This window comes from Labrus bergylta, chromosome 6 (genome assembly GCF_963930695.1).
Source record: "Labrus bergylta chromosome 6, fLabBer1.1, whole genome shotgun sequence".
NCBI classification, from domain to species: Eukaryota; Metazoa; Chordata; class Actinopteri; order Labriformes; family Labridae; genus Labrus; species Labrus bergylta.
The window spans coordinates 19,449,864-19,475,593 of NC_089200.1; the positions used below are offsets into that span (position 1 = coordinate 19,449,864).

At 40.4% G+C, this 25,730-nt stretch overlaps 2 protein-coding genes and 1 long non-coding RNA gene across 6 annotated transcripts in view; 1 reads left to right on the plus strand and 2 right to left on the minus strand.

Moving 5' to 3' along the window:
- Positions 1-327: 327 nt before the first annotated feature.
- Positions 328-3,286, plus strand: LOC109982779 (uncharacterized). Of its 2 annotated transcripts, XR_010666538.1 has the most exons (6): positions 328-476; positions 698-743; positions 832-966; positions 1,241-1,317; positions 2,756-2,943; positions 3,060-3,286. It is a non-coding gene; the product is annotated as an uncharacterized lncRNA (long non-coding RNA). The 2 variants fall into 2 exon arrangements; XR_002277937.2 differs by having other exon boundaries at positions 332-476; positions 2,756-3,072.
- amh (anti-Mullerian hormone) lies at positions 2,945-8,766 on the minus strand. The gene is made up of 6 exons (XM_065955938.1): positions 6,399-8,766; positions 5,944-6,252; positions 5,698-5,864; positions 5,485-5,596; positions 4,784-5,407; positions 2,945-3,766 (listed from the first exon to the last, which is right to left on the minus strand). Exons 1-6 carry the CDS (start codon positions 6,493-6,495, stop codon positions 3,360-3,362), a joined length of 1,716 nt encoding a protein of 571 aa, XP_065812010.1. The 5' UTR covers positions 6,496-8,766; the 3' UTR covers positions 2,945-3,359.
- A 146-nt stretch (positions 8,767-8,912) lies between these two features.
- Positions 8,913-25,730, minus strand: part of dot1l (DOT1-like histone H3K79 methyltransferase) — a 29,575-nt gene continuing 12,757 nt past the window's right edge. The window contains exons 14-29 of one of the 3 annotated variants that reach the window (XM_065955937.1): positions 25,494-25,713; positions 25,262-25,375; positions 23,951-24,042; positions 23,653-23,754; positions 19,970-20,107; positions 19,577-19,702; positions 18,920-19,353; positions 18,690-18,786; positions 18,435-18,581; positions 18,205-18,247; positions 17,366-17,994; positions 16,879-17,084; positions 16,622-16,695; positions 14,843-15,532; positions 13,249-14,079; positions 8,913-13,113 (exon numbers count right to left, since the gene is read on the minus strand). In XM_065955937.1, the coding sequence (XP_065812009.1) occupies positions 13,421-14,079; positions 14,843-15,532; positions 16,622-16,695; positions 16,879-17,084; positions 17,366-17,994; positions 18,205-18,247; positions 18,435-18,581; positions 18,690-18,786; positions 18,920-19,353; positions 19,577-19,702; positions 19,970-20,107; positions 23,653-23,754; positions 23,951-24,042; positions 25,262-25,375; positions 25,494-25,713 (3,771 nt within the window). In that variant the 3' untranslated portion in view covers positions 8,913-13,113; positions 13,249-13,420. Of the gene's footprint in view, positions 13,114-13,248; positions 14,080-14,842; positions 15,533-16,621; positions 16,696-16,878; positions 17,085-17,365; positions 17,995-18,204; positions 18,248-18,434; positions 18,582-18,689; positions 18,787-18,919; positions 19,354-19,576; positions 19,703-19,969; positions 20,108-23,652; positions 23,755-23,950; positions 24,043-25,261; positions 25,376-25,493; positions 25,717-25,730 lie in introns of all 3 variants that reach the window. The other 2 variants (XM_065955936.1, XM_020632063.3) reach the window with 2 other exon arrangements.

A 25,730-nucleotide genomic window follows, 5' to 3' on the forward strand; every position in this document is an offset into this window, starting at 1 on the left:
TTGATAACGTTAGCTAAATAAATGATTAAAATGTTAAGTAGAAGTATGCCACAGCATTGGCCTCAGACAAGTTATGGAATAAATGTAAAATTGGAAACACTCATGTCAATACCTTAGTATATATGACTATATTAACTTATTTATGTCACTTAACAAAACTTTCCTAAACTGATTTCATAAACACACTGTCGGTAGTTGTTAAACAGATCATCTTTTGTGTTACTCTTCAACAGTGTTAGGTGGTTGTCTTATCAAAGTTTCATGATGTAACTCTAAATACATACGCTAGAGAAAACAGTGTCAGTACACACTATGACTGCCCCCCCCCAACATCTTCCATCTGTGCCTGTCAATCAAATATAGAGTGCATGCTGTTTGTAACACTGTCTCTGCTAGCTGCAGAAAAGAAATCACTATCCATACAGCCACATAAACCTTCACTTCATTGGAGGGAAACAACTAAGGGGTCAAATCAGGTACGTTTCTTTTCTCTGTGCACTGGTTCTTGTAACATTGGGCTAAAACGTTTTAACCATATTTGTCTCTTTAAACCAGCTACAAATGCCTATTTTGAGCTGCAGCAATTTCCAGTCTGTGACTTACAGTAGCGTAAAAGACTGTTCACATGGCAGTGACTTCAAAAAGTGGTTTTCGGTTGTTTTTATGCATGAAAAAAGTTATTCATTTAAATTCACAGCTTCATCAAAGATCCGACTAAAACATCAACCTACAGGGGCTAAAAAGTAAGAAATATGTCATTGCTAAACAATCAAGTTCGTGAGTTCAAAGGTGACTTGTCCATGCATGTGACTCATATTTGTTCATCTGCAGTGTCTTATGAACGGATTCTCTCTATCGAGAATCTGAGTGACGTCCCAAATCCATGGAAGGGATTCACTATGAACCGCTGTATAGTGCTCGCACTGGTGGTGCTGCTGGTGAGCTCAGGGGTCAGTGAGCTGCATGGTGAGTACTATCATCTTACACCAGGGATGAATTCCTTTAGTGAAAATGACAATTAGGCTGTTTACATTATATCGACAAAAAGTATTATTAGTTCTGTTCCAGAATTGTTGAGCTAATACAAAGTATGTCCAGTGCATAGATACTTCTTCTTATAACAGTACTTTAGTGTGAAATATTTTCAAAGCCACACACAATAAAAAGCTTTTTTTAGTAAACCATTTCTGAGTTTAAGTCAACAGGTGTTCACTGTTATAGTATTTTGTCTGTTTTCTAGATGCTATGGATTCTTTTGTTGAGGAGACAGGTATAAGGTCTTTCATTGGAAGTCTGCAGGATGGATCAATAACTCAGGTATTATCTGTCTATCATAATGAGCATAAGAACCCAACCCATTCGTTTCTATGTTAAGTCATACTGTTTTTCAAACTTATTAACTGATACAAAAAAAGTAGTGCTTAAGTTTGTGTCAACATATCATGATGCCAAAACTTTTCCTCATCTTGATCTTGAAGTCTTGATAAAATGTTGAAATGAACTGAAATGAAATTATTTGGCTGAGAATCTTCTAATTACTTTAGATAGATAGATAGACAGATAGATAGATAGATAGATAGATAGATAGATGGATGGATGGATGGATGGATGGATGATAGATAGATAGATAGATAGATAGATAGATAGATAGATAGATAGATAGATGGATAGATAGATAGACAGATAGATACTTTATCGATCCCGAGGGAAATTCAAAGCATCCAGTAGCAGGTTACAAAGACGTACATGACATGAAACATTTGTTACAAATTAAACCACAAAACCGACGCCCCCCTCCCATACAAATATATTAACCCGAAAAAAAAAGATTTAAGAATACCCTAGATGAATCTAAATTTGAATGGACAAATTTATATTTTTTATTAAGCTAACTTATTACTGAAAGATCATCGACACTTTCCTCCTTCAAGAATTTTTCTGTTTGTTTCTTAGTTATTTTTATCAGTTTACTCTTTTCCTTTTTGGCTTCAAATTGTCCTTCTACCTCTATGAACTTATTGCAATCTAGGTTTGTTTATCAGACTATTAGGCATATTAGATCAATGACTTAGCAATGTTCACCCAGAAAAAGTACATGTTCCTACATTTCTCTTGAACACATGTACAGAGCGAATGTAAGGTCAGTTGTCAATTGAAACAAAAGTCAGGGTCACTGAAAGATTTTAGGAATAACAACTGTTGAGGATGTTTTCACAAAGCCAAACACCTTAAGCAGTGCTTATGCTTTTAGATGAGGACAGACAATGTAATGTGTTGTGGTCAAACATAACAACACTTTGCAGCATCAAACTACAACAGTTTGTCATATTTCACACGGTGAAGGTCACATTTATCATGATCACTCAATCATTTGTTGATCGAAGTTTCAAAGATCTTAAAGCCGTAAATGGAGTTGACAAAGGATTAGACCTTAGGAGACATTATCACTTGTGTCTGTCTCTCTACTGCTCAGATACATGTCAGGCTTTTACAAATGGAAACTTTACAATATTGTATAGAATTGTTTCCTGATGTCAGGGTGCATTTCGATATTTCGATAGTCCTTGTAACATGCACACAATGTAAAGTCTTGTCTTTAGCTGAATAAAAATGTACTGAAGTGTTATAAGGAAGTGATGTATTATTTGACGATATTTTCTCTTTCTTCTTTAATGATGTATTAGTATCATCATGTTTGAAGAAATATATCTTTTGAACTGGACCGTGTGTGCTGTTTCTCGCTGTCTGCCTCCAGATTTCCATTTGGGACAGTTTCACGTGGTGGTGGGGATCTGAAGAAGTAGGAGCGATAAGAAGAAGAAAAAAGCCTATGAGCAACAAAGTCATTCTGAAACCCAAAATGAGAGACTGATGTGTATACAGCTGCATGAAGAAAAATGATGGTGGAAAACAGCAACAGGTTTCTGTGAGGAACACAAAGAAGTATTTAATATACCTTACTTTTATTAATATAAAGATACAGAACGTTACATCAATTTTCATACCATAATATATTTACTTTCAAATAACTTCTTGGATAAATACTTTTTTTTTAGCAGTGAGGATAATGTGTACATTCAAGACAAAGACAAAGACCTCTTGAACAATTTTGTGTCAATAAATGATAAGCTCTTGTGCTTGTGACAATGTGCTTTGTTCATCTACTGTGTAATAAAAACAATGTTTCAATGTGAAAGTACATAACTTAAAGCAACCTCTGTGAATAAATGTGTGCATTGACTACCAATCAAACCCTGTGACTAAATAAATTACATCTGAGCAATAATTCAATGAAAGTGTTTTTCCTCCTCCAAACATGCATTGATCAGAATTTTTACAAGATGTCAATAAAAATTGCTTCAGCGACACCCACACTCCTTTGCCACCACATCTGGTTTAATGGAGAGGTAAGTCCCATGTTGGTTCAGGTCCACCACCTCTAGGTGTTCGTAGGCCAGAGGCACACAGCAGGGCGCCCTCTCGTCCACATTCTCACTCTCAATGTGGATGTTGAGAAGGATGGCGTGGTTGTTGCCGTTGACCAGGGGGAAAGCACACGAGCCATGGCAGTTGTTTATGTTAGCGGTGTTAGGACCAACAAGTGTCCTTTCAAGGGACACAGTGAGGCTCCTCAGCCCACATATGTTGCCACCCATTGAGTTGTTGTGGCCAGCCCTGGTGGAGCGCAGTTTTTTCTCCACCTCGTATGCTCGGGCCACCGTCTGCAGGGCCTTCAGCAAAAGGAATGCACAGTACTGGCTCTCTCCTGTAAAAGCAGAAGTGGAAACAGACGCTTCAGTAAAAGAAAGAACTGGGACTAACTTTCTCAAACTCAATAGCAACAAAACTGAAGTTCTCCTTGTTGGCTCCAGATCCACTCTGGCCAAGTCTGACATTTTTTCTGTCTGACGACTCCACAGTCCCTCCCTCCCCCTAAGTAAAGAGCTTTGGTGTCATCCCCGGAAGCAGTCTTATCTTTTGAAGCTCACATTGATAATATTACTTCGTCAGCATATCTTAGTCATCTGGAACTCTGTCCCACAAACCATCCATGACATTAATTCTCTCCAAAAATAGTGAAAATAGTGACCTTATATGAATCTGATAGTTAGACTCATGTATGGACAAAGAGTTAAAATAGCTTGGAGTAATGTTTAAACCATTAGAATAGTTAGAAGTTTACACAATTACCGGTAATAACTGGACAGGTGTGACTTTGGAGAGTTACAAGATGGAAAAAGTCTCTTTAAGTTTAAGGTTGGACATGTTCAGGTCATCATCATAGTCAGAAAAAAAGTCTATAGAGCCAATGTCAACAGATATAAGGCAGAGACTTTAATCCTGGTTTAAGAATGCTGTAGGTAAGACTATCTCATTTTTGGTCATCTATAAGTGTAACAACAACAATTTACTCAACTTACTGTGAACAAAAATAAATTCATACAAAAATAGTTAGAAGTAATAGATAATATTAAATAAATCTCTGATGGGGTTTGAATACGTTACCACAAATTCACAGATAAGTTAACTAAGTATTGGGACATCTAAATCCACTCAAATTGGTCGTCATGTGTAGGTCTTAACAGACCTGAAGAGTGACAGACCAATTGTGTGATATAAAGTTGTAACATCTATGTTTTAAAGTATAAATGCTTGAACAAGATCACTTTTTGAAACATTCCATGGGTGTCATTTAAGGGATTGTGGGAAAGAACCTGATAAAAAAAAAACAGTTCAGGAAGATTTGCTTTATGAGACTATTTTCTTTCCGGCCACACATCACCTGCTTCTGGCTCCTTCTTCAGAAGTACACTGTGTTTTTTGAGCCTCCCAAGCCTCTCTGTGGCTTTGTGACCCACATCTTCCTCCCTTATTACCGCCATTATCTTCTCCACAGTTTGCTCCAACCTCTGCCTGAGCTCCTCAAGCAGTGCAGGAGACAGAGACAACTCTCCATGATGCACCGGAAACCTGGAGCTCCAGCTTGAGAAAGAGAAGATGGTAAGGGCAGAGGAGTTGATCAGACCTGCCAGCAGGGTCTCACTGGAGGAAAGTCCTAGTGTCAGAGGAGGTAGAGACTGTAGGGAGCCAAGCTGGAGCTGAGGGGAACCAGGATGGACCAGAGGCAGGACATCATCCAGAAACCGCTTCAGCTCGCAGAGGAAGGAGGAGGTACGTGAGGGGGTCATGGAGGAACCTGAAATGTGTGCATTTCTGACACAGAGAGTTAAAAAAATACTCCAAATTACTACTCTGACAGTAGTGTGGAAAAATATCAACAAAAGGGGACTAAAAAGCAAAGTAAACCTTGTATCAGTTCCTCTTTCCCCGGAGAAAAGCAGAAGTGGAATCATGCAGTTGTTACTTCCTGATTGTCCACCAATGAGGATGTCTTTCAGCCTTTGCTCTGCAAACAGAGGAAATGTGAGGAGTGTGCTTGGGAAATAAGACATTTTTCTGTATCTTACTCATAATAATTCTTACTCATAACAGGGGAATAGGTCTCAGCGTTAATCCTCCATGTGTTGTGGACTTTGCCCTTTGATTCTTTTCCTGCCAGCATTATGTATTGTGTTTCTGCTGAAAGGCACACAGTCTACACAAGACAACAGGAAAGCAACACAAATATACATGATCAAATGATTTAGGAACATCAGGGCGACTTTTAATCGTGCCTCACACTAAGCCTTTCCTTACCTGTGTGTTAGGATGCAGTGACTCACTCGTGAAAGTAGTATCCAGTTTTTCTCCTGCGAGGGGACTTTCAAAAGCTAAGAGCAACACAGGGCTTGGCTTGAGCAAATGAGAATGTGGGAGCTGGAAGGCCAACTTGAGTGATCCACTCTCTTCTCCTTCTAACAGCCCTGATGGAGAAAACAAAACATGCCGTAACATAACATCTAAACATACAATAAAACAGAAATGATTAGAGGACAATATTACCTCCAGATAGATCCAAAACCTTCAATCCATTTCTCTGGTTTCTTCTGACTTCCTTAACAAGATCTAACAACACAGAGCCTGATGTGTTGTCAGATTCTGTACAGATTCCAAACATAGTTAAGGTGTGATTTGGGAGTTCCCCATTGTGACCCACACCTTCACGTAATGCTGTGAATATATTGTCCACAAAGCACGGTGGGAGTTGAGGGGCATCTCTGGAAACTGTGGAGGCTGATGAGGTCCTTATTGATGCATTTGTTATTTGCAAACCATCTCCTGTCTCTGTGCTGCTTGATTTGGGATGATTTCCTTTCATTGAATCAGAAAATTAATAAATTACATTCCCAAGAGAGAAAGGTATTATGCTAAAGAGCTGGAAGAGCATGCAACCAATACAACAAATAATGATGCACAAATTTTCAGGGGTCGAGTTTGTTTTAATTGTGCAGTCTGACCTGTCATTGTGGGGTTGTTTGGCAGGATCAAAGCCATGTAGAGCCTGGTCCAGCAAAGCATCAACGCTCCACAGTAGAACAAATCCACAACCAACATATTTCTCGGTCGGTTTGTGTTACTGTGTGGTCAAACGCATGAGGATGAGAGTTTTATCTTCCTGCGTTCCTTTCTCTGGGATCACGCTGCCAAAAAAGGAATATCATGTGTCCTTGATGATTTAGCCAGTGGACTCTATTTGAAGTGTTTCCTGTACAGAAAGATGCATTCTTAGGTCAAATAACAAGAGATGATAGGCGAAAGTCGGTTGTGTTTGTGCAGACACACATTAAACAGCCCTGTGTATATGTATATTATGGCAGCGAGGTATTGGAGGTTTTAGAATTACAGAGAGACTCCTTATAACTTTCTCATGAACCTTTCACTGTAAAAAACAAAGTATGCCCCAGGCTGTAAAGTGAGCGGTGTTGTTGTAATCCTTTTTGGTAATATATCAAAGACACAGATGAGTTAAAGTGCTGTCATTTAAAAAAAAAAGAAAAGAAAAAAAAAAGAGCGCAGTGAAGGGATCCCAAGCTAAAATACTTTAAGTAAAAACACTATCTTACGCAGCTTTAAAAAAAAAAGAAAAAAAAGTGCTGGCTAAACATCAAACTTTGTGGATTATATACAGGAGGCTACCCAGTTTAACAGCAGCTAGAAATCTGTATTTTTAAAAGAACATTGCAGTGAGAGAATGATGCTCGACGTCAGGACACTAAAACTTTATCTCCAAAGTAGCTTTTATAGAAAAGTTCAACATAATGTTGTGATGGTTAGCTTAGCTTAGCATAAAAACAAAAAGTAAAGGGGAGGCAGCTAGCCTGGCATTTCAAGCCAAAAAAAAAAAACACACAACAAAATGATCAGCACTTCTCAACATAATTATCTTACTGATAGTTCTTATTTATATAATAATCCATATAAAAATCCAAGGCTGCATCCAAAGCTTTTACTACACGTTTAAGGTTGCTCTTCGGGTTAAGGGCCAAATAATTTCTTTGCTGGATACAGTTACTTTCAAATTGTCATTGAGGATGCCAGACATCTAGTACAGACTTCAGGAAGTTCCCGTGCCCACCCAACAAATAGTCTGACTCTTTTCCACAACATCTAGGCAAAAGGTATCAGTGTTTTGTAGCAAATGTAACATGTTAAAAAGTAAGATTCACATGTTTTATAAGACTGTTTCTTCTGTCTTTGTTGTTCTGCACTAGGTTAAGTTTCCCTCTGTTTTTAGCCTTTTAACTAAGCTTTGTGCTACCCTTAGCTAACAGGCTGCTAACTAGCTTTATATCTAATGGGCAGCTATAACAGTGGTAGCCTACTGCACATTTCTCACCTTAGTCCTTGACAAAACAGTGAATACGTATATTTTCAAAAGTGTTAAACATTATTTTAACAGAAAGCTTTTAAAGTGACTTTTACAGTCATGCTGTGCATTGTTTTCTAGTCTTATACCTCTCATTTATGCCATCATGTGTTTATTTGTGGCAGTTCACTGTTAACTTTCATTGTCAAACTGAGTCTTCAAACTTAATGGGCTCATTCATTGTGACACTTAGACCAGACACAAACAATAGACACTTTTTTTTAATGAAAATGTGATTGCACAGTGCTGAATAAAATATCAGAGTGGTTATCCTAATGAATGTGTAAAATGTATCTGTTCTCATTCATGCAACAAAAAAAAAAAGTGAAAATAGTGAGAGGAAAAATATAGACAGAAGATCCAACTTCCTCTCCCATCACAACTCTCACAGCTGCCGTCTTGTTTTTCAGACAGTCAAGGTCTCTGGGCTGGTAAGTAGCCATGAGTCCCAAGAGATAAAGCCAAGAATGACGAGCACTGTTCATTTTTGTCCAACCTCTGCTACATGTTATCAACAAAGTGTTTTCAAGGACATTTCTTGGCAGGTAACACATCGTCCCATTCCTTGTAGACAACAACCTGGTGTTATATATCTGTGTATACTGTGGGAATCAAGTCTTGGATTAAAAATAAATTTAGAGACAGCCTCACTAACTCAAGTGAAAAAAAAAAAAAAGGATTTTGGAAGAGTCAATCACTGTCCATTAATGTCAAAGAAAACGCAGGGCCATGTTTGGACATCATCCTTGTAAGTATTAAAGTATTTATTAACATTTCATCCTTGGACTTTTCTAAGTATTAAAGTAATCATTAACATTTCAATATGTGGCTGCAAGTGAAAGCTTCAGGAATCTGAACAACAAAGAAATCATATTGATTTTGATTGTTCAAACTAATCAACATGGTTGACGTATTTTCCTACTTTGGAAAATTTTAAGCTCATTATAAAGGACATTGTATGTCTTAATGTGTTTGGTTTTTTGCTTGTTCAGCTTCAGATATTGACGATTACATTTCAGAATGAAACACCAATTGTGATAAAAAAAAAAAATTGTAAACTTTTTTTTTTATACCAGACATAAATATGCCACCACACACAACAAGCTCAGTTTAAATATTATAAGAAACATTTTATTATTAATCATAAAATGCAGGAAAAAAAAAACATTAACTCCATTTGTTTCATTATAACATCTTAGGATAAAAGCACCAACACCAAACAGTTACAATTTTGTCATGAATACCCCCGGGCCTTTCGGAAAGTAGGTCTGCCGTTATTGCACCTCAAACCTGCCCTGGCTTCATTGATCAGAGATCACTATACACAAACTGTAGGTCACGTGTGTCCAGTGCTAGTTTACTCTGAAAATTACAGGAGCAATCCTAACAAAGGACAGTGAGCCTCCCTCTTACAGACACAGAAAAAGACGAGAGGCATTCATGAGATGAGGAAGATGCTGAAAGTCGTAGCCATTTTTAAAGCTTCTCACAATTTAAACCAACTCAAAGATTTTATAGAGCTGGATCTCACCGGACAGGCTGCATGTATGTGACAGTGAGAATTGCTTTGAGGAAATCTGACAAGACCACCAAGTAGTTTTTGCCTTGAAATTCACTTACTGCAGGGATTTACTGGTCCTGAGTTGGGTTAAAAAAAAGGGACTTCATAATGCCACAAGATGGGGAAAACATTTGTGACATGCAGCAGTTTAAATAAAGTTCTTTACATCATTTCAAGGGGAGTTCCTGAGTTAAGACCTTTGGCAGGATTAAGGGTAAACAGCCTCGAGTGCAAAGTGCTCACAGATTAACAATAATGTACCAGAATGGAGCACGCTGGAGATCTGCATAGAAGCTTTAACTCAAATCATGCTCATTTTCACCAAAGGACTTTAATAACAGCACCTCACCCCTTTGATTGATTGTACAAGAAGCTCTAAAACTGGTTGAAGTCTGTAATTATTTGCAATCTCAACCATTTCCAAAAACTATTGTCACATGCACATACACACAGCACCGCCAATCGAGATTAGAGAAACTTCCGTAGGTTTGACTGGTCCGTAAGAAAGCCATCAGGCAAGCTTGTGTTGAGGATTATTTACCCATAAAACCCTGCAGCAAACCAGGAGAAGAGTAGTATTGATCAATAGCTGCAATTTCCTTGTTTTAAGTGAAGGAGAGCACCGTGCTGTTTCTCTGACTAGTAGTATTATAAACTGACAGAAATCTGAAGACACAATTCAAAGCTCAACATGTAACTGCGATCGTATCAAACACCAAGAGTAAGAAAATCAAAACAGCATTAACAATAATTAAATAATTACAAAAGAGCTCTCAGTGCTGGTAACAAATAGACTCTAAGTATGTTCTAATATGAAGTTCTGCTTTTCACCTAAACACTTGCAGGTGAAACACACGTCTGCAGAGTGCACAGGACAGGACAATAAAGCTTTCATTATTAGTCTAATCTTCCCTTAGATATGCACCAGCTAGTGGGAAACAAAGCGCACACACAGACTAAGTGTATTCCCACTCTCAGAGAAAAAGGAAGCTTGGCTGCTCACATACACCCTAACACAAGTGTTTTTACATCTTTGCAAATACACAAATGCTCACATTGCAAGGTAGTAGAGCCTTGCCAGTAAGACATCTAAAGACAGTATGTGTAAGAGGATCACATGTAGTTTTGTGTGCACCATTCGAGTTTGTAAAATTGGAATTGCAATTGTTTGGAAACAGAAGCACCATTTTTCCTAAAGAGTCTGGGTTGGTATAAAATAAATGGAAACTGATGTAAAAACATTGGAGAAGAGTGATAACGACTCTTCTCAAGCCTCCTGTGTGTGTGTGTGTGTGTGTGTGTGTGTTTCTAGTTCTGTTGTGTGCGTCACAAGGATTCAGATGCTGTTGTGTCACCGTGTTGTTGCAGGCACCATCTGCTAAGAGCCTGTGGCATCAAAGCTTCACACTCCTTGGCTTGGAGCCTCCTGTTTAACAGGTTGAGTTTAAGGTCACGACGCCAGCACCAAACTGTTCTATTCACTTATAGATATACTCGTATATATAGACTGTATATAGATACATTTATATACCTTTCTGTTTATGATGGAGAGACATAAAAGGGAAAACAAAGAGTTATGTACAAAAACAGTGTGTCTTGTTCTCGAACAGATGAGCAGCTGACTTAAGTTTTACACCTGCTGTGTGAGAAACATGAACGACACGTCTCCTCGCACTCTGACCCGGCTGTCACAGAGTAGTTTTTATCTTAAAGGTGGTGTCTACAGGTGTACAGTAGGCATTCAAAGACTCAGACAATAGCATTTTTAAATATGAGAATAGAAATGCCCCCATCCAACCCTAAAAAAAAAACAGCTTTAAAAATGTCCCTGTGTACAGCACCAAGTATTCCATTTGATTTTGATGTTTTCACTGCAGAATAAATAAGATCAGGAACAGTCCAAATGTAGCACCATTGTTTTCAGACTGTGAGTCAAGTACACACACTATTGCATTCTACTATGTCAACACATTTCTGGATTTAAAAACAAAACAAAAGAGAGAAAAAAACCAAAAACAAGGCAAATTAAAAGACTGACAGCATAAATATAATCATCTAAATTATACACATCTATACAGAGAATGTATCACATTCACAGTACAAACATTGTTTACAAAAAACAAACAACACATTACAAAAAGCAAACAAAAAGGTGTGAAGGGTCCAGTAGTTCAATGTGGTTATGGTTCATTGTTTCTCAGTGTGTGAGGAGTTGCATGCATGAGTGTGTGCGTTTGTTTGAACTTTAACACAGTATTAGTCCGCAAACGTGTGTCAACACTCGAGTCCCAAGTATTTACTTAAAACTGGATTTCCCGACAGCAGAGATAAATACAAACAAGATTAGCTTAAGAGTTAAAAATTCCTGCAGTAAGAGTTTCCCACATGGTAGTGTAATTTACCAAATTGAAGAAAGCATTAATAAATAGAAAGAGTTGAATGACTTTGAATTTACTGAAATTGTATTTTTTACCTGGGTTCAGTTCGATAAAGCACAAAACAGTGTAGCCTAAACTGTTTGATAACACTACGTCTCTACCACAGAGAGGTTGACCATGTCAACACAGAGCACCATCTCAGTAAGTGAGTTTCAGGTTTTGTTTGTTTTTACACATGAAGATGCACTCGTCTTCGCTCAGTGTCATAAACCGTTGGATGTCACTTTGTCACCAAATATTCAAAGTTAGTCTGAGATACATTGTTCAAATGTATGTTTCCACATTCTTCAATCTACAGTTCATCCATTCAGAGAAGGTTAAATATGACTGATTGCTCCTTATAGAAGCAGACCTGGAAACTTTTCTTAAATGTGATATTAGAATGAAAACACTAGAGCACGGGGGAAAGTTATTTTCAGAATGTAAGTGCAACTGGTTTTACAACAGTTTGTCAAAAATAAATCAGTTTTTTGGCAAACACAGCAACCAGGACAGAATTTTTCAATGAGTGATGTTTTTGTTTTAAGTGAAGTGAATTAAAGGTTTTTTTCTTTTATATATTGAAAATAATTAGCATAACTTGTAAAGGGTGTCTATGAACCAGCCAGGACTTGTACATCTTCTGCTCCATGTGTTACTGTGTCTTACTATCCAGTGTGACGATAGACCAAACGTTCCTCATCTTGATTCCTATTTAAATGTTGCAGCGAGAATTGAAGATAACAGAGCGAGAGAGGGAGAGAGAGAGTCCATGCAGAGACATCAAACTGCATGACATCTGAGCAGAGTCCAGTGAACTGGTCTGTGTGTGTGAACCATGAAGCTTTGGAGGGTTCTGTGACATGTTAAGATTAAGCTCAAAAGTTGAAACCTTTGTGCTTCAATCTGTTGTTGGATGTAACATTAATGATTGAAAACAGATGATTTTGCTGGCTGAACCTAAGCTGCTATGATAGAGACTATGTTAAAACAAAAATCAACTACCACAGCATTGAGCACCTTAAGGTAAGACACAAGTTGATTCAGTTCTGGAGCAGCCAGCAGTGACTTTCATTGATTTAACACATCACACAGAAATGACCAGTACTAAGTGAATTCTGCTCAAGGTGACCATTAGTGGTGGTTGTAAGTGTGTGTGACACGATGTGTGTTTATCTGTGTGACAGAGTTCCCGGTACAGAAGCCGGTCTTGGAGGCAGTTGGGTAGCAGAGATGTTTTGAAGCACCGGTGAGTGAGGAGAGTGCCCTGGTCCACACCTGGACATTTGCATAGTTTATTTCATGTTGAGGTAGTTTTCATCAATTACCTGAAAGGTCAAAGAAATGAGAAAAAGACTCATGAGTTCATCTTTTACTAAACAAAAACAGTAACTAATCTTGACAGTGATTATCACCCAGTACAGTTTTTATACTTTGAAACTACAGCTCGAGAGGTGACTTACCTTGTTCAATCAGAACAACAGCGAGTGGGAGCACAGGAAAAATAAAACAGATATCCTGTGTCTTTCACTCCCTACCAGTCTCTTTTTCTCATTCTCTCCCTCTTTTCCACCCTCTGATTGCCCTTCGCCCATCCCCCTCTCCATCCTCCCCACTTCCGCTCACTCCCAAACCTTATCTAGGTCTGGAGCCGGGGAGCTGGGAGGCGATGTGGGTACCATGCATGCTCTGAGTCCTCCACATGCTCCCACCACCACCCGAGCTGCTGGCTGTTGGTGGAGGGGGCAGTCGAGGGGAGTAGTGCACTGCGAATGGACGAGCCGAGGAGGTGGACAAAGAGGAAGAGGAGGAGTGGGAAGCGGTAGCTGCAGCAGCAGAAACAGAGGCAGAGGAGGCAGAGGTGGAGGAGGAGATGGAGAGAGAGAGGGATGACTGGGCTCTCTGGTGGTGGAGGGAGGAGTGGGACAGACGTGAGGAGTGGAGGGAGTCTGATCGAGAAGATGGTGCAGCATCAGAGTGAGTGGTTGTTGAGGAGGAGGTCGATGATGAGGGAGCGCTGTGCAGTGGTGGAAGAGGGGGGAGGGAGAGCGTGGGAGGAGAAGGGCTGTGCAGGACAGACTGGATGCGGCTGTGCTGGGCCTGGGACATTGAGAGGGGAAGAGGTGAGGACACGGGGGCCAAGCGCGTGGAGGCTGGTTGGGGTGTGGTGTGCTGCTGGGAGGAGGTGGAGGAAGAGGAGGAGAGACTGAGCAGAGAGCTGAGGCCTCCAGAGTTGGGCAGCGTTGCCCCAAACTGATGGGAGGGCACTGTGGGAACCACGTGGTGAAATATACCTGCAAATCATACAGCAAAGATGGAGGGAGGGGGGAGGGGCGAGAGAGTGGAGACGGAGGGAAGACAGAGCAGACAGAGCAGACAGAAAGTGGCAAAGAGAGCAAGAAGGAGAAGGGACAAAGAGAGAAGGAGGGACTGAGCCAGGTTGTGCATAGCGCCAAGCAAGTCTTTGACAAGCACATAGAAAGCAGACCAGACGAGTCATTCCACTATGAGTTTAACTAAACCAGATTGGTTCGGCCACTCTTTAGTACACTATATTATTACTGTTTTTTTGTTGTTTTTTTTTCAAGTGAAATGACTCTGACATACAAATCAAACAGATACACCCACAGAAAATAACAGTGTAGTAATGTAATCATGATGTAAAATGTTATTTTTTCAAGGTAAATCACACATCTTTAAGGAACATTTCTGGTTCAAATTTGTCTATTTTCAGTATTTAGTTTTCATTCTCAACACTTTTTTTGTATTTTTTCCGTTAATATGCAACATTTTCCAGGGGTGTTTCCAACTGCAGCACTCAAGCAGCCAGTACATGTCAAAGCGAGGCATCTCAGAGAGTCAATCATTCAAACCGTCAGCGATGCAGACACATAGACAGCAGCACTGGACCTCCACTTACCTGGCTCTGTTAGCAGGCCCTTTCCCTTAGATTCCCACTTATATAATATCCAGATGACCCCAGGCTAAGATTAAGACCTCTCTACTGCTCAACAACTTTGGGTAAAACTACATTATAAGTTTGTTAGTGTCGCTCACCTCCAGCTGCTCCCCCCGCCAGCCCTGCACTGGAGAAGCTTCCCAGGGCCGAGTGTCCGTTGACGAGTCTTGCGGCCCCACTCACCGTGGGTCCGCCTGTCTGGGCCCCAAACAGGGACTGTAAGACTGAGGTCCCGCCGAGTGGAAACTGAGACGCAAGGTACTGTCCCACAGAGGACCCTGTGGTTGAGGAAACTGCTACAGGACTTTCTCCGACCTTCCCGCTCATAATACCTCCCCCGCTGCTGGCAGCAGCAGAGATGAAGAGGTTCTGACTGGCACTCGTCTTCACATCCCAGTCACGAGGGGCTTTCTGCTTTTGGAGGGCCTGTCGCTGGTCTGAACCACTGCCTCCCTGTGAACCACCCCCACCACTGCTGCCTCCACCCCGTGTCCCTACCTCCTGACTGAAGAAGGGGTTGGGGTTCATGTAGCTGGACAGTTCTCCATCGCTCCCTCTCCTCAACTGCTGATGCTGTTGTTTGTGGTCAGAATCTGAGTCTGTGCCCCGGCCCGACCCCCCCATGCCGAATGGAGAGCCCCCCTGTCTCAGTTCTGAGTTGGGTTGCTTGGGGTCAGAAATGGGTGAAAAGGTGGATTTCCACTTGCTGGTGGAGGACATAGAGGAAGATGATGATGAGGAGGCCTCACTGCCCGTGCTGTTACCACTACTGCTGCCAGATTTTCTGCCTGGTGGAGGAAAAACAAAAAGCAGTTTTCACAAAATAGTCACAGTGTAAAGCAGGGGTGCCCAACCTTTTTTAAACCAAGATCTACTTTTAAAGTTGCCAGTCTGCAGAGATCTACCAGTCCACATAGTGAGCCGTAGCCTTTACTGACAGCCTCCAAATGCATTTAATACTCAAACAACAAACAGAAAATAATTTCAGATATAATAAATGAGAGTTCTGTAAAAAATAATGCACATTTTTTAAACTCTTATTTTAGGGTAGGCTACATTTTAATATTACGTTTGTATTTATATCACATATGTTTTTCCCTTAATTTAGTTTACAACAAACAACTTTAATCTGTGTGGAGATGTTCACAGACTACAGCAGGCTGCTGTGAGATGATTTTGCTTTTGTTAAATTAGCTGCAGACACGGTGAGAGTGAACGGAGTAAAGTCCAACCGACCGTTTGACCGGGTCACGTGTGTTCACGCCTCGGTCCGTAAAGATCACGGATCAACTGTGTGCTGTAGCACTAAAAGTAAAAAGTAAAAAAGTTTGCGTGGTGGTTGGCGCTCCAGTGCAAGTGTGTGTGTATGTGTGTGCGTTTGTGCTGTATGTTGGTGTGCCCCACGATGCTCACAGTCATGACAGCAGAGAGGAGCAGAGAAAAGTAGCTGCAGCTTCATCAAATGCGCTTAATACTCGTAGCATAGTTTCTATATATGACTTTTTGGTAAAACATTTAGCCCCCCGGTTTTACCTGCATGTCCTCTCTCTTGCGCGCGCGCTCTCTCTCTCTCGCTCCCCCGCTCGCTCGCTCTCTCATGCATGCAGCAATTTCATGAATAAATGAAAAATTAAATACAAACAGGTCGGAAGTATACTTGGGCTCCCAACACAGGTATCGTGTGTGGGAAACAGTGCAATGAGATGAAATTGAAATCACTTTTCTATTTTACAATTGTATTTTATATTGACTAAACATCTCGATCGACTGAGAATCAGTCAGCGATCTACCTGTTGATCGTGATCGACTGTTTGGGCACCCCTGGTGTAAAGCTATGGTTTATATTAACAAGGGATATTTCCTTTGTTTTTTTATACCTCTTTCACCATCCCCTAGTCTGCCAGGTCCATCTCTGCCATCCAAGGATATAGTGGCAATTTTTCTTTCAATTCTAGTGAAAAAGATCAATCAGCAATCAAACAAACCAAAGAAACAGGTGTTAACATATTGTGTGATTATATCCACATAGAGCAACAGCAATCAAAACAGTTGTTTTTTCATTCAAAGCAAGGAAAATATTGCAAAAGATATCTTTCAAAAGTTATTCTTATCTACATGATAGTGAATGTAATACCGTGAACTGGAGCTGTCGGCAGGGTATCCTGAGTCATCGTCATCAGAGCTTGGGGCTGAAGAGTAACGACATGTGCCATTGAGCTCCAGGGGGCGCTCTCTCTTTAAGATGGGAGGCTGGTCTAAGTCAAGCCTGCTGGGGCTACGACTTGATTGTTCAGGGGAGGAGATGGCAGAGATCTCCAGAGGCTGGTTGATGTTGTTCACCTGTTAGGTTAGGCAGGTTATATACGATGACAACTGGTAATGAAAACAACATTTTGACAATGTGATTGCAACCTCATCTGATTGAGTTTATGCCCAGAAGAATCAAAGATGCATGGATTAAAGACGAAGCTCATCAGAACCGTAAATTGCCTCTAAGGTCTGATGTAAGAATTTCTGACTTCTTCAAATAACAATATAGCACAAATTACATAACATTTTAAAACTTAATGTAACCTATTTCAGGTTCCTAAATCTATGTTTTTGTTATGCTGGTGACTCACCATGGAGTTAATGTTGAGTGGCGATCCTGAGGAGTGGTTGTTTGAGCAAAGCCCAGGAAATGACCTCCTCTTTGGGGATCCGCTGGCTGTGAGGGACACAGCTGAGTTACGCTTCCTCCTTCCTCGCTTCCGTCCCTCCTGATGGCCGAGGCTGTGAGAGGATTGCGATGACGACGTGTGTGTGGGTTGGTGAGTGTGCTGCGTGCCGGGGGACTGGTGGTGGTGGTGGTTTCCATGGTTACTGTGGAATCCCTGCTTGGCTGAGTTGCAGTTGTGATGGTGGAGGCGTGATCCTCCACCTGCGCTGCCTCCGCTGCCGGACGAAGAGGAAGACGAGGATGAAGACGAGGAGGAAGAGAAGAAGATCCTCCTCCGCATTTCACTGTCCTGAGGCTCCATGTCCGATTCGCCTCCCTGGTGATCCTGACCGTCATCTGAAAGGATCCTCGGGGGTCCGTCAGCATACTGGAGCACCCCTCCAGTGCTGAGTGGTGGGCTCTGGATGTGACCTCCTCGGCCCATTGGTCCTGTCAGAAGAGTGTGGTTGTGTGGAGGTGATGATGAAGAAGCACCATTATGGTCCTCAGGATGGGACCCTCCATTCATCAGCCCTGAGCCGGATGAATATCCTACAGAGACCAAATGGTTTCACAGTTAACAGTTTAGGATTTATAGAAATTAAAAATATAGTATAATAAAGTACATATAGATACAGATTTACTGAACAATACATGTTTTGCACCTTTATTAGCCATAAAAAGTGACAGTTCATTTCAACGTAATAACACTGAATACAACATTTGAGCAACTAATATAAATCAATGAAAAGTAATCCTTACCATTGGTCTGACCTGTCTGAGACACAGGACTTGGAGTACTTCTCTGAAATGATTAATGCAGAAAATATATCAAAACTAACAACAGTAAAAAAAAAATTAAAAAAAAAGAAGCTACATTTACAAATCTAAAAAATATATAATTATGCAAGGAGCAGAGCAGGAAACTAATGTAGAGGTACTTCACTGTAGCATTGTAATGTAGGTATCGTAATGATACAGTATGCACTCACCAGTCTCTCAGCACGATTGGGCAGCACCACACTGGCTAGGGGGATGCTTACTGGGAGTTTACTTGGGTGGACAGTGCTCAGAGGGATACTTATAGGAAGGCTTGTAATGCTGTTGTCACCCTGAGAAGATGGGCTCCTCTCCTTACCCTGTATGCAGAGAGCAATGGAAAATCATTTGTAAACAGTGAGAGACAATAACACTGCAAGGAAAGTAGGAAACGGCGGCGCAGACAGGAAAAAGGGTTAAAAACGTACCCTCTCTGAACTTTTAGGAGTGCCCACAGCATCTGACACACAGGGAGAGGAACAGTTCTGCTTTGCTCCATGTAGAGAATTAACACCACCCATTTCCCTAAAATAACAAAAAGGAACAGAAAAAATAGTTTCAATTTCTCTAAGTGTCTGTCACCACAGGTAGTAACTCGGAGACATGAAAAATACAAAAGTGCAATCTTAATAACTGGAATCACTGAGTGCAAACAGACCTGTGTGTGGTCAGCCCTGGAGCTCTCAGGTGAGCAGAGGCAGTAGAGTCCTGGTTCAGGTGCCTCCGCAAGGCAATCTTGGCGGGGGAGAAGCGTGTGTAATCAGGAAGAGCGTGGGAGAAACTTTGCTGCCTCTGCCGGGCATCAGTGGAGACAGGTACAATCTCATGGTCCGGAGAAATTGGTAGGTATCGAGAGAGAAGCTCCCCTTTGGAGGGGAAACAGGGTGAGCTGGTGCCGTTGATAGACAGCTCTGGGCTGACACCATTGAAAGCTTGGGCTGAAGACAAGCCAATCTTAGAGGAGTCCATGTCTGTGGAAGAGCGTGATTCAAGGCTCTTTCTGTATGGGGAGCCGTCACAGGGGCTGTAGGATGATTTTAGCTGCAGCAGCTCCTGCTGCCTTTGACTTTTCTCCAGCTCCACAATGCTGATCTACAAACAAACACCAGAGGGAGCCATTACACAAGTGAACAGGCATTCTGCAACAACACTGACCTATCTAGAAAAATGCTTGTGAGAGCACTTCTATAACTCTTCCCAATAGCTACATTGTAGTCATAGTTTAGAAAAAGTACTGATATATTAAAGGGGTGGACTAGAGAGATTAAACATTTGGAACTGAATCCAATACATTGATGAGGTGGACTGTACATACCTGCAGCTCCAGGCAGTGTCTCTGTTTCTCAGAGATTTGTCTGCGCAGTGCCTGCTTCTCTTTCAATAAACTCTCAAGACATAAAGAGCCCCAATCCAGCTTCAACTCCTCACATCGAGACTTCAGCTGCAAAACAACATTGCTTATTCGTATTTGCTTTCCAGCGCAGTAAAATATTGATAAACATTTCCATGAAGTACGAGGCTGTGCAGAGCAAACTTCAACTACCATCGTAGAAGATTCAAGATTTTTATTTGTCACATGCTCATACAGATGTGCTGTAAAATGTAAAGCAGCATAACTGGTAACAGATGTGAATCTCTGGGGATGATGCTGTTCAGTTGTAACAGGGTGCAGATTACAAGAACATAGCATCAAGCCCTGAGCACTTACCAGTAGAAGGCTGTGGTCCCTCAGCAAGGCCATGTCTCTCTCGAGCTGCTTTGTCTGTTCTTTGAGCTGACGATTGTGTGCCGATATCTCCTTCTGAGCCTGCAGCAGGTCCTCCACAGTCAAGGCTTTCACCCCCAACTGGTAACAACACACACAAGCCATTTTCACATATGCTCTCCTGAAAAGGTCAAGAGAATTTCAGGAGGACAGCCTTTTCAGGGGGGTCTCTTGAGGCAAGACGTGACGTAAAAAGAATGACCTGGAAGAGCCGGACGGAGAAAGAGAGACGGCTATACAATGCTATAATGATAATAATTTGCCTTTCTATAAAAATAGTAGAGGAACAAACCCCCAAAAAAGGCTTTAGTTTTCGAGATAACCCTACTCGAGGTAGAACAAAGTACAACCATACTTTTTCATAACTTGAACATGTCTAGTTTATGAAACGGATGGTGGTATAAAAATATTTTACTGCAAAACGAAAATAAGCAAAATTAGGGCTTCTCCAAAAGGGACAGCTAGATTTGGTTCTGTTTTCTTGATTTAGTTGTGGTGTCTTGATTTAGTTGTGGTGTCTTGATTTAGTTGTGGTGTCTTGATTCAGTTCTGCTGTATTGATTTGGTTGTGGTGTCTTGACATGGTTGTGTTATCTTTGTTTGGTTGGTTGACTTTGTTGATGGTTATTTTGTGCAGCAATTGTTTTCCTAAAGCTCCTGGGAGGATTGTTTTAGTTGGTTATGAAGCTCACTCAAAGTTAGACTGATATCTTTAAATGGTTTAAAAAAGCAAACAAGACCTTAAGATAGAAGATATTTTTTTCTGTGAAGTTATTCTTAATCGTTACTGCTTTCAGCGGGTTGGTGTAATTTTCTACAGGCAAGATTCAGAGTTAGGGATACATTTGACGGTTCAAACTTGGCAGAAGGAGATTTTTCATCAGTAAACACAACTTACACAAGCACAGGACAAGATCAGCGAAGAGATAAGAGGTCAAACTTTGTCCCCAGGGGAAGCTTAGTGTGACACAAAGGTTTTTAGTTGTACGGTGTTAAGCTCTCAGGTTCACAGTCATTTTGTCTAAAAGTGGAAATCATCCTTTGTAATTAGCATTTAAAATCAAATGTCATTATATATAATGAGGTAAAATAAGTCTATAAAGAAGTTTCTTAAAAACCTGTCTGCATGATTATTTTCCTTATTCACCTTACACACATTTACGCCATCATAAGAATTGTTTTGTATCCCAGCTCCATTGGTTTCCTGATAAATCATTCAACAAAAATTGCTATTGTAGCTTTTTTTTAACACTTTATCATACTTAGGGTATTATAAAAACTATCCCTTCATCCAGTGTATCCTTTGGAGTAACTAGGGTTCTTCTTAAAAGCAGGAGATATGGTGACTACACGCCATCTTTATATGACTGAAATACATAAAAAAAACTACAACAGGCTGTATGGCCGATATACAAAAAGACTATATGAAGTATATTTAATTTCTAAGAACTCAAGGTTTTATATATATATATATATATATATATATATATATATATATATATATATCTCAATGCTGTTTTTAAGTTCATTAATATTTCACAACCGATGGCAAGACAATGCTTTAATTTTTTAGAATGAAATAGAAACAACGTCATAGGTGACAATATTGTTGAAAGCAGCGGGTTGACTCTGAGTGTCATCATATAAATGTAAGATAGAAAATATGAGAAATGTATTAGGAATAACTATAAAAATTGTAATTATATATATATATATATATTACAGAATACAAATATATTGTGTCTTGTTGTTAAGTCTTAATCTATTGTTTGTGGCCACCTCCTCCCACATACACATCCATAAGGCCGCATTGTACCAGGTCGCCCTGAAATCCTGGCTGCACTAGTTTACTGTTAGGGGCTGGTGACAGCATACGGTCGAGTGAAAAGTCAAATAATTTACTTTTATGTTGAGATAACAGCCTAAAGATAAAAAGAACATATTTTAATGTTTGGTGTCCTTACTTAAAAAATGACAGACTTTGATATACATACCTTTTGAATTTTTGTTTCAATTTCCGCCTAAACTACATGTGTGTGAAAAATTCAAAAATTGAAAATGGTATTGATAAAAAATTTGCTTAATTGTAACTAATAACTATCTGTGAACATCCTGTCCAAATTTGGTGAAATTCTGATTCCCAGAGATACATGTGATAAGACTAGAGCTGTCCCTTTTGGAGAAGCCCTAATTTTTACCTATTTTTGTTTTTTGGTAAGATGTATAAAACATCCCAAAAAAGTTATTTTGCAGTAAAATATTTTTATGTAACCATCCGTTTCATAAACTAGATATGCTCAAGTTATGAAAAAATATGGTTGTGCTTTGTTCTACCTCGGGTAGGGGTATCTCAACTTTTAGGGGCCCAAGTTCCTCTACTAAATCCTATGTGTAGTTCTACAGAATCACTTTATCAACAAAACAGTGGAGAAGAACATAATGGTCAACAGTAAACATAATGCAGCATTTTAGTTATGTGCACATCAGAGGTTGGGCTAGACTTTCTTGTTGTCTGACATTTTGACGGACTGGGTCGTAAAATTTCTGTCATAATCTATAATAATAATTTTCACTTCTTATATCTTTATGATAATGAGACAATGTCTATTTATGAACTATTTATTATAGCATTTGATTATAGAAACAAGTCGATCACAGGTTACGTTTAATTTGCAGAACAATTTGAGGGCGCACTCAGACTATCAGTCTTAAGCACGTTTGTTCCCCCTCCCCATTCATTCCGCCATCGGCCTGAGCTCACACCGCTCCAGGACTAACCGGGCCTGAGCACATTCATTTCTTGTACTTGTGCTTGTGCATGAACTGTAATGTGCAGAAGCACACCAGCTATAGGCTATAGCTTAACCATGCTATGAAAACAACCAGCAGCTGGAAAACGATGTCATGCACATGAGGTCAGATATCCTACAGGACAAAACAATAACTAATTAATTATGGACACTCGCCACCAACTGGACTGGGAGGTCTACTGCAGGTGCTTTACATGTGGTTAATGACAGTGCTGTGTGAGAATTAGAAAGGAGCGGTGGACACCCGGTGATTCTAATCTGTCAAAATGACAGACAGCTTTCAGATTCTTCTGTAATTGTGAAAATAATTCCGTAAAAGACGGAAAAAAGCCCAAGTGAAAAATGTAGCTGTTCACATTTACAACTCACCACAAAAAACTTCAGGAGTTTTGTTCAAGTGTGAAAGCACTAACAGATATCCTCAGTGTCTTTCAGACATTCAGCTTAAGAGTGAATACAAATATGTGTGTCCATGTTGAGCAGTCATTGTAGCGGATGTCATTCCAAAGCAGTAATGTAAAAAGCGTACAAGGGACATGATTTCTGTTTGCTTGTATGCTCTCTGTCAGAAATGTTGAACTTGTGTTTTACTGTCTGTTTTAACGCTGTCATTTACAAATGGGATATAAATGGAAATGAAGCCATTTAGGCTGTCCTTCATTTAAATCTATTTAAGCGATAATCATAGAATAGAATCATAGAACTACTGAATTTCTTCAAAGTGAACAAATGTTAATGACACTTTTATAAGAGGTAATTGTGTTGACTGTGTTTACAGCTTGACACAGAGAGAGAAAAAGTAGCAGATGTTCACACCTCGTCTAGTTTGGTCTGAAAGAGGCCTTTGATCTTGTCCTTGTGAGTCTGACAGACCGAGTGGAGCTGCTCTGCCTGTCCTGAGAGGTCCCTGTGTTTTTGCTAGATACAGAAAGGAATACAAGAATGCAGATCAGAATATGATTTTCATCATGACTTTCTTTTAGATCATCTTTTACGTAGATATGTGCTTGAGTACATGCCAACTAAAATGTGTTGGAATTATAAGGTAGTGAAAAGTTTAAGAAAGCTGCTGCAGTAGAAAACCAGGAAAGAGTGTAATGGCAGTTTGAATTACCTTCTCCTGATCTAAAAGCTGCTGCAGGTTGGAGTAGTACTGGGGAGTCTTCATGTAGGTCATGAACTGCAGGTATTGAACTTTGATGTTATCTGTAAAAAAATGTAGGTGTGGGGCAGAAAGGGAGCAAGAGAGCAATAAAAAGAGGAGAGATTACTTCATGTTAGGGCAATAACAGTCATAAGACGTTTTCACATATGCACTCCGGATAATATCTAGATATTTACAGGAGGACTTCTCCGGAGATTCTACCGACTAGCTGTTCACATATGCTCCTCACAGCGGGGGACTTTCCCTGTCAGAGGGGAGGGGGCTCGGGGGATTTCCTGAGGTAAGACGTGACGTAAATAAACAACGCGGAAGTAGCAACAGAGTCTGCTACACGACGTTATAATGAGAATATTTGCCTTTATATCAATGCTATGTGTAATCCAATGGAATGACAACATCCACAAAAGAGAGGAGAACAACATACTGACGAACAGAAAACATAATGCAGCCGTTTAATTACATGCACGGAGATCGTAGTGGTCGCGCGCAGACACTTTAGCCGGTCACTATATAAACGTCATTCTCTTCCTATTGGCTGAAAGTGAAAATCTCCGGAGTATATTCGGCCGCATTCAGACATCAGCTCCTCCAGATTATCTGCGGAAAAAATACTAGGGGTCTGGCAGGATAAACTCCGGGTAATATCGGAGTAAAAAATTTGGCTGTTGCGTTCACACATACAGCTCCTCCTGGAAATCTCTGGAGTTTTTCAGGAGATTTCCGTATGTGTGAAAAGGGTTATAGTGTTGCTGTATCTGAACAGGCTTTGTGTCTGCCCTTCTAACTTGACATTTATAAAATAGGCTCCTATCAATACATTACTTACATTATGATGATTTCAAAGTGAAGGCAAGGGCTGTGGCGGACTACAATTGGTCAGTTTAATCAGATTTGGCAGTTTAAAAAAAAAAGCTTAAACTATTCCTTCCATTATAATATTTTCTGTACACTACATTTTTGGTGTTAGAAGTGATGTCAGTTATCTCTAAGAACATTACTTAACCAGAGGAAGGATTCTAGCTAGCCAATCATGGGGCTTGCAGTGCCAGAGATTATGCACATTTTTTTGTGAACTGGCTGAAATTCGGCCCCTGGTAAAACTCTTAAGTGTCATTAAGTCTGCCATGCTTATTGCTCCCAATAGATTATAGTCAATGTTGTTTTGCATAAAGACTTGAACAGGATCTGGTATAATATCCACAACTTCCCAAAAATGTTCTAAAGCTGATTAGCAATGTTACTTAGACTTCATTATCTCACCGAGCAGTTGTTGCAGAGCAGGAGGAGTCGGGCTCAGCAGCAGTTGACTAGAGGGATAGTGCTGGACCTTGGGAGGTAGCTGGTAGAAGGGACTCAGAGGTGGCCGGTATGCATCTGTACACATAAGACCCATATTCAGACAAACTATTCAGTGTATATTTAAAGAAGACATCAGTCCCATTATAAGGTAACATCTACAGAGTTGTGCATGTGTTTTTGTGTGCCATCTGACCCTGAGTGGGTGCTGCAGAAAGGGTCTTGGCATGCAGCAAATCCAAAGCGCTCTGGTTCTTCTTATTTTTCTTCTCAGCAGCTGGGGCAGCTTTCTTGGGTCGACCTCGTTTCTTGTTGTTCAACTTGCGACCTTTGGTCAGGAGTCGAGCTCTTCTGGGTTTTGGGGGGGGCTTGACCACTGTCACCAAAGAAGGACGCTCGTCCTCACCACAGGAGTCCTGCTGTTAAAGACAGG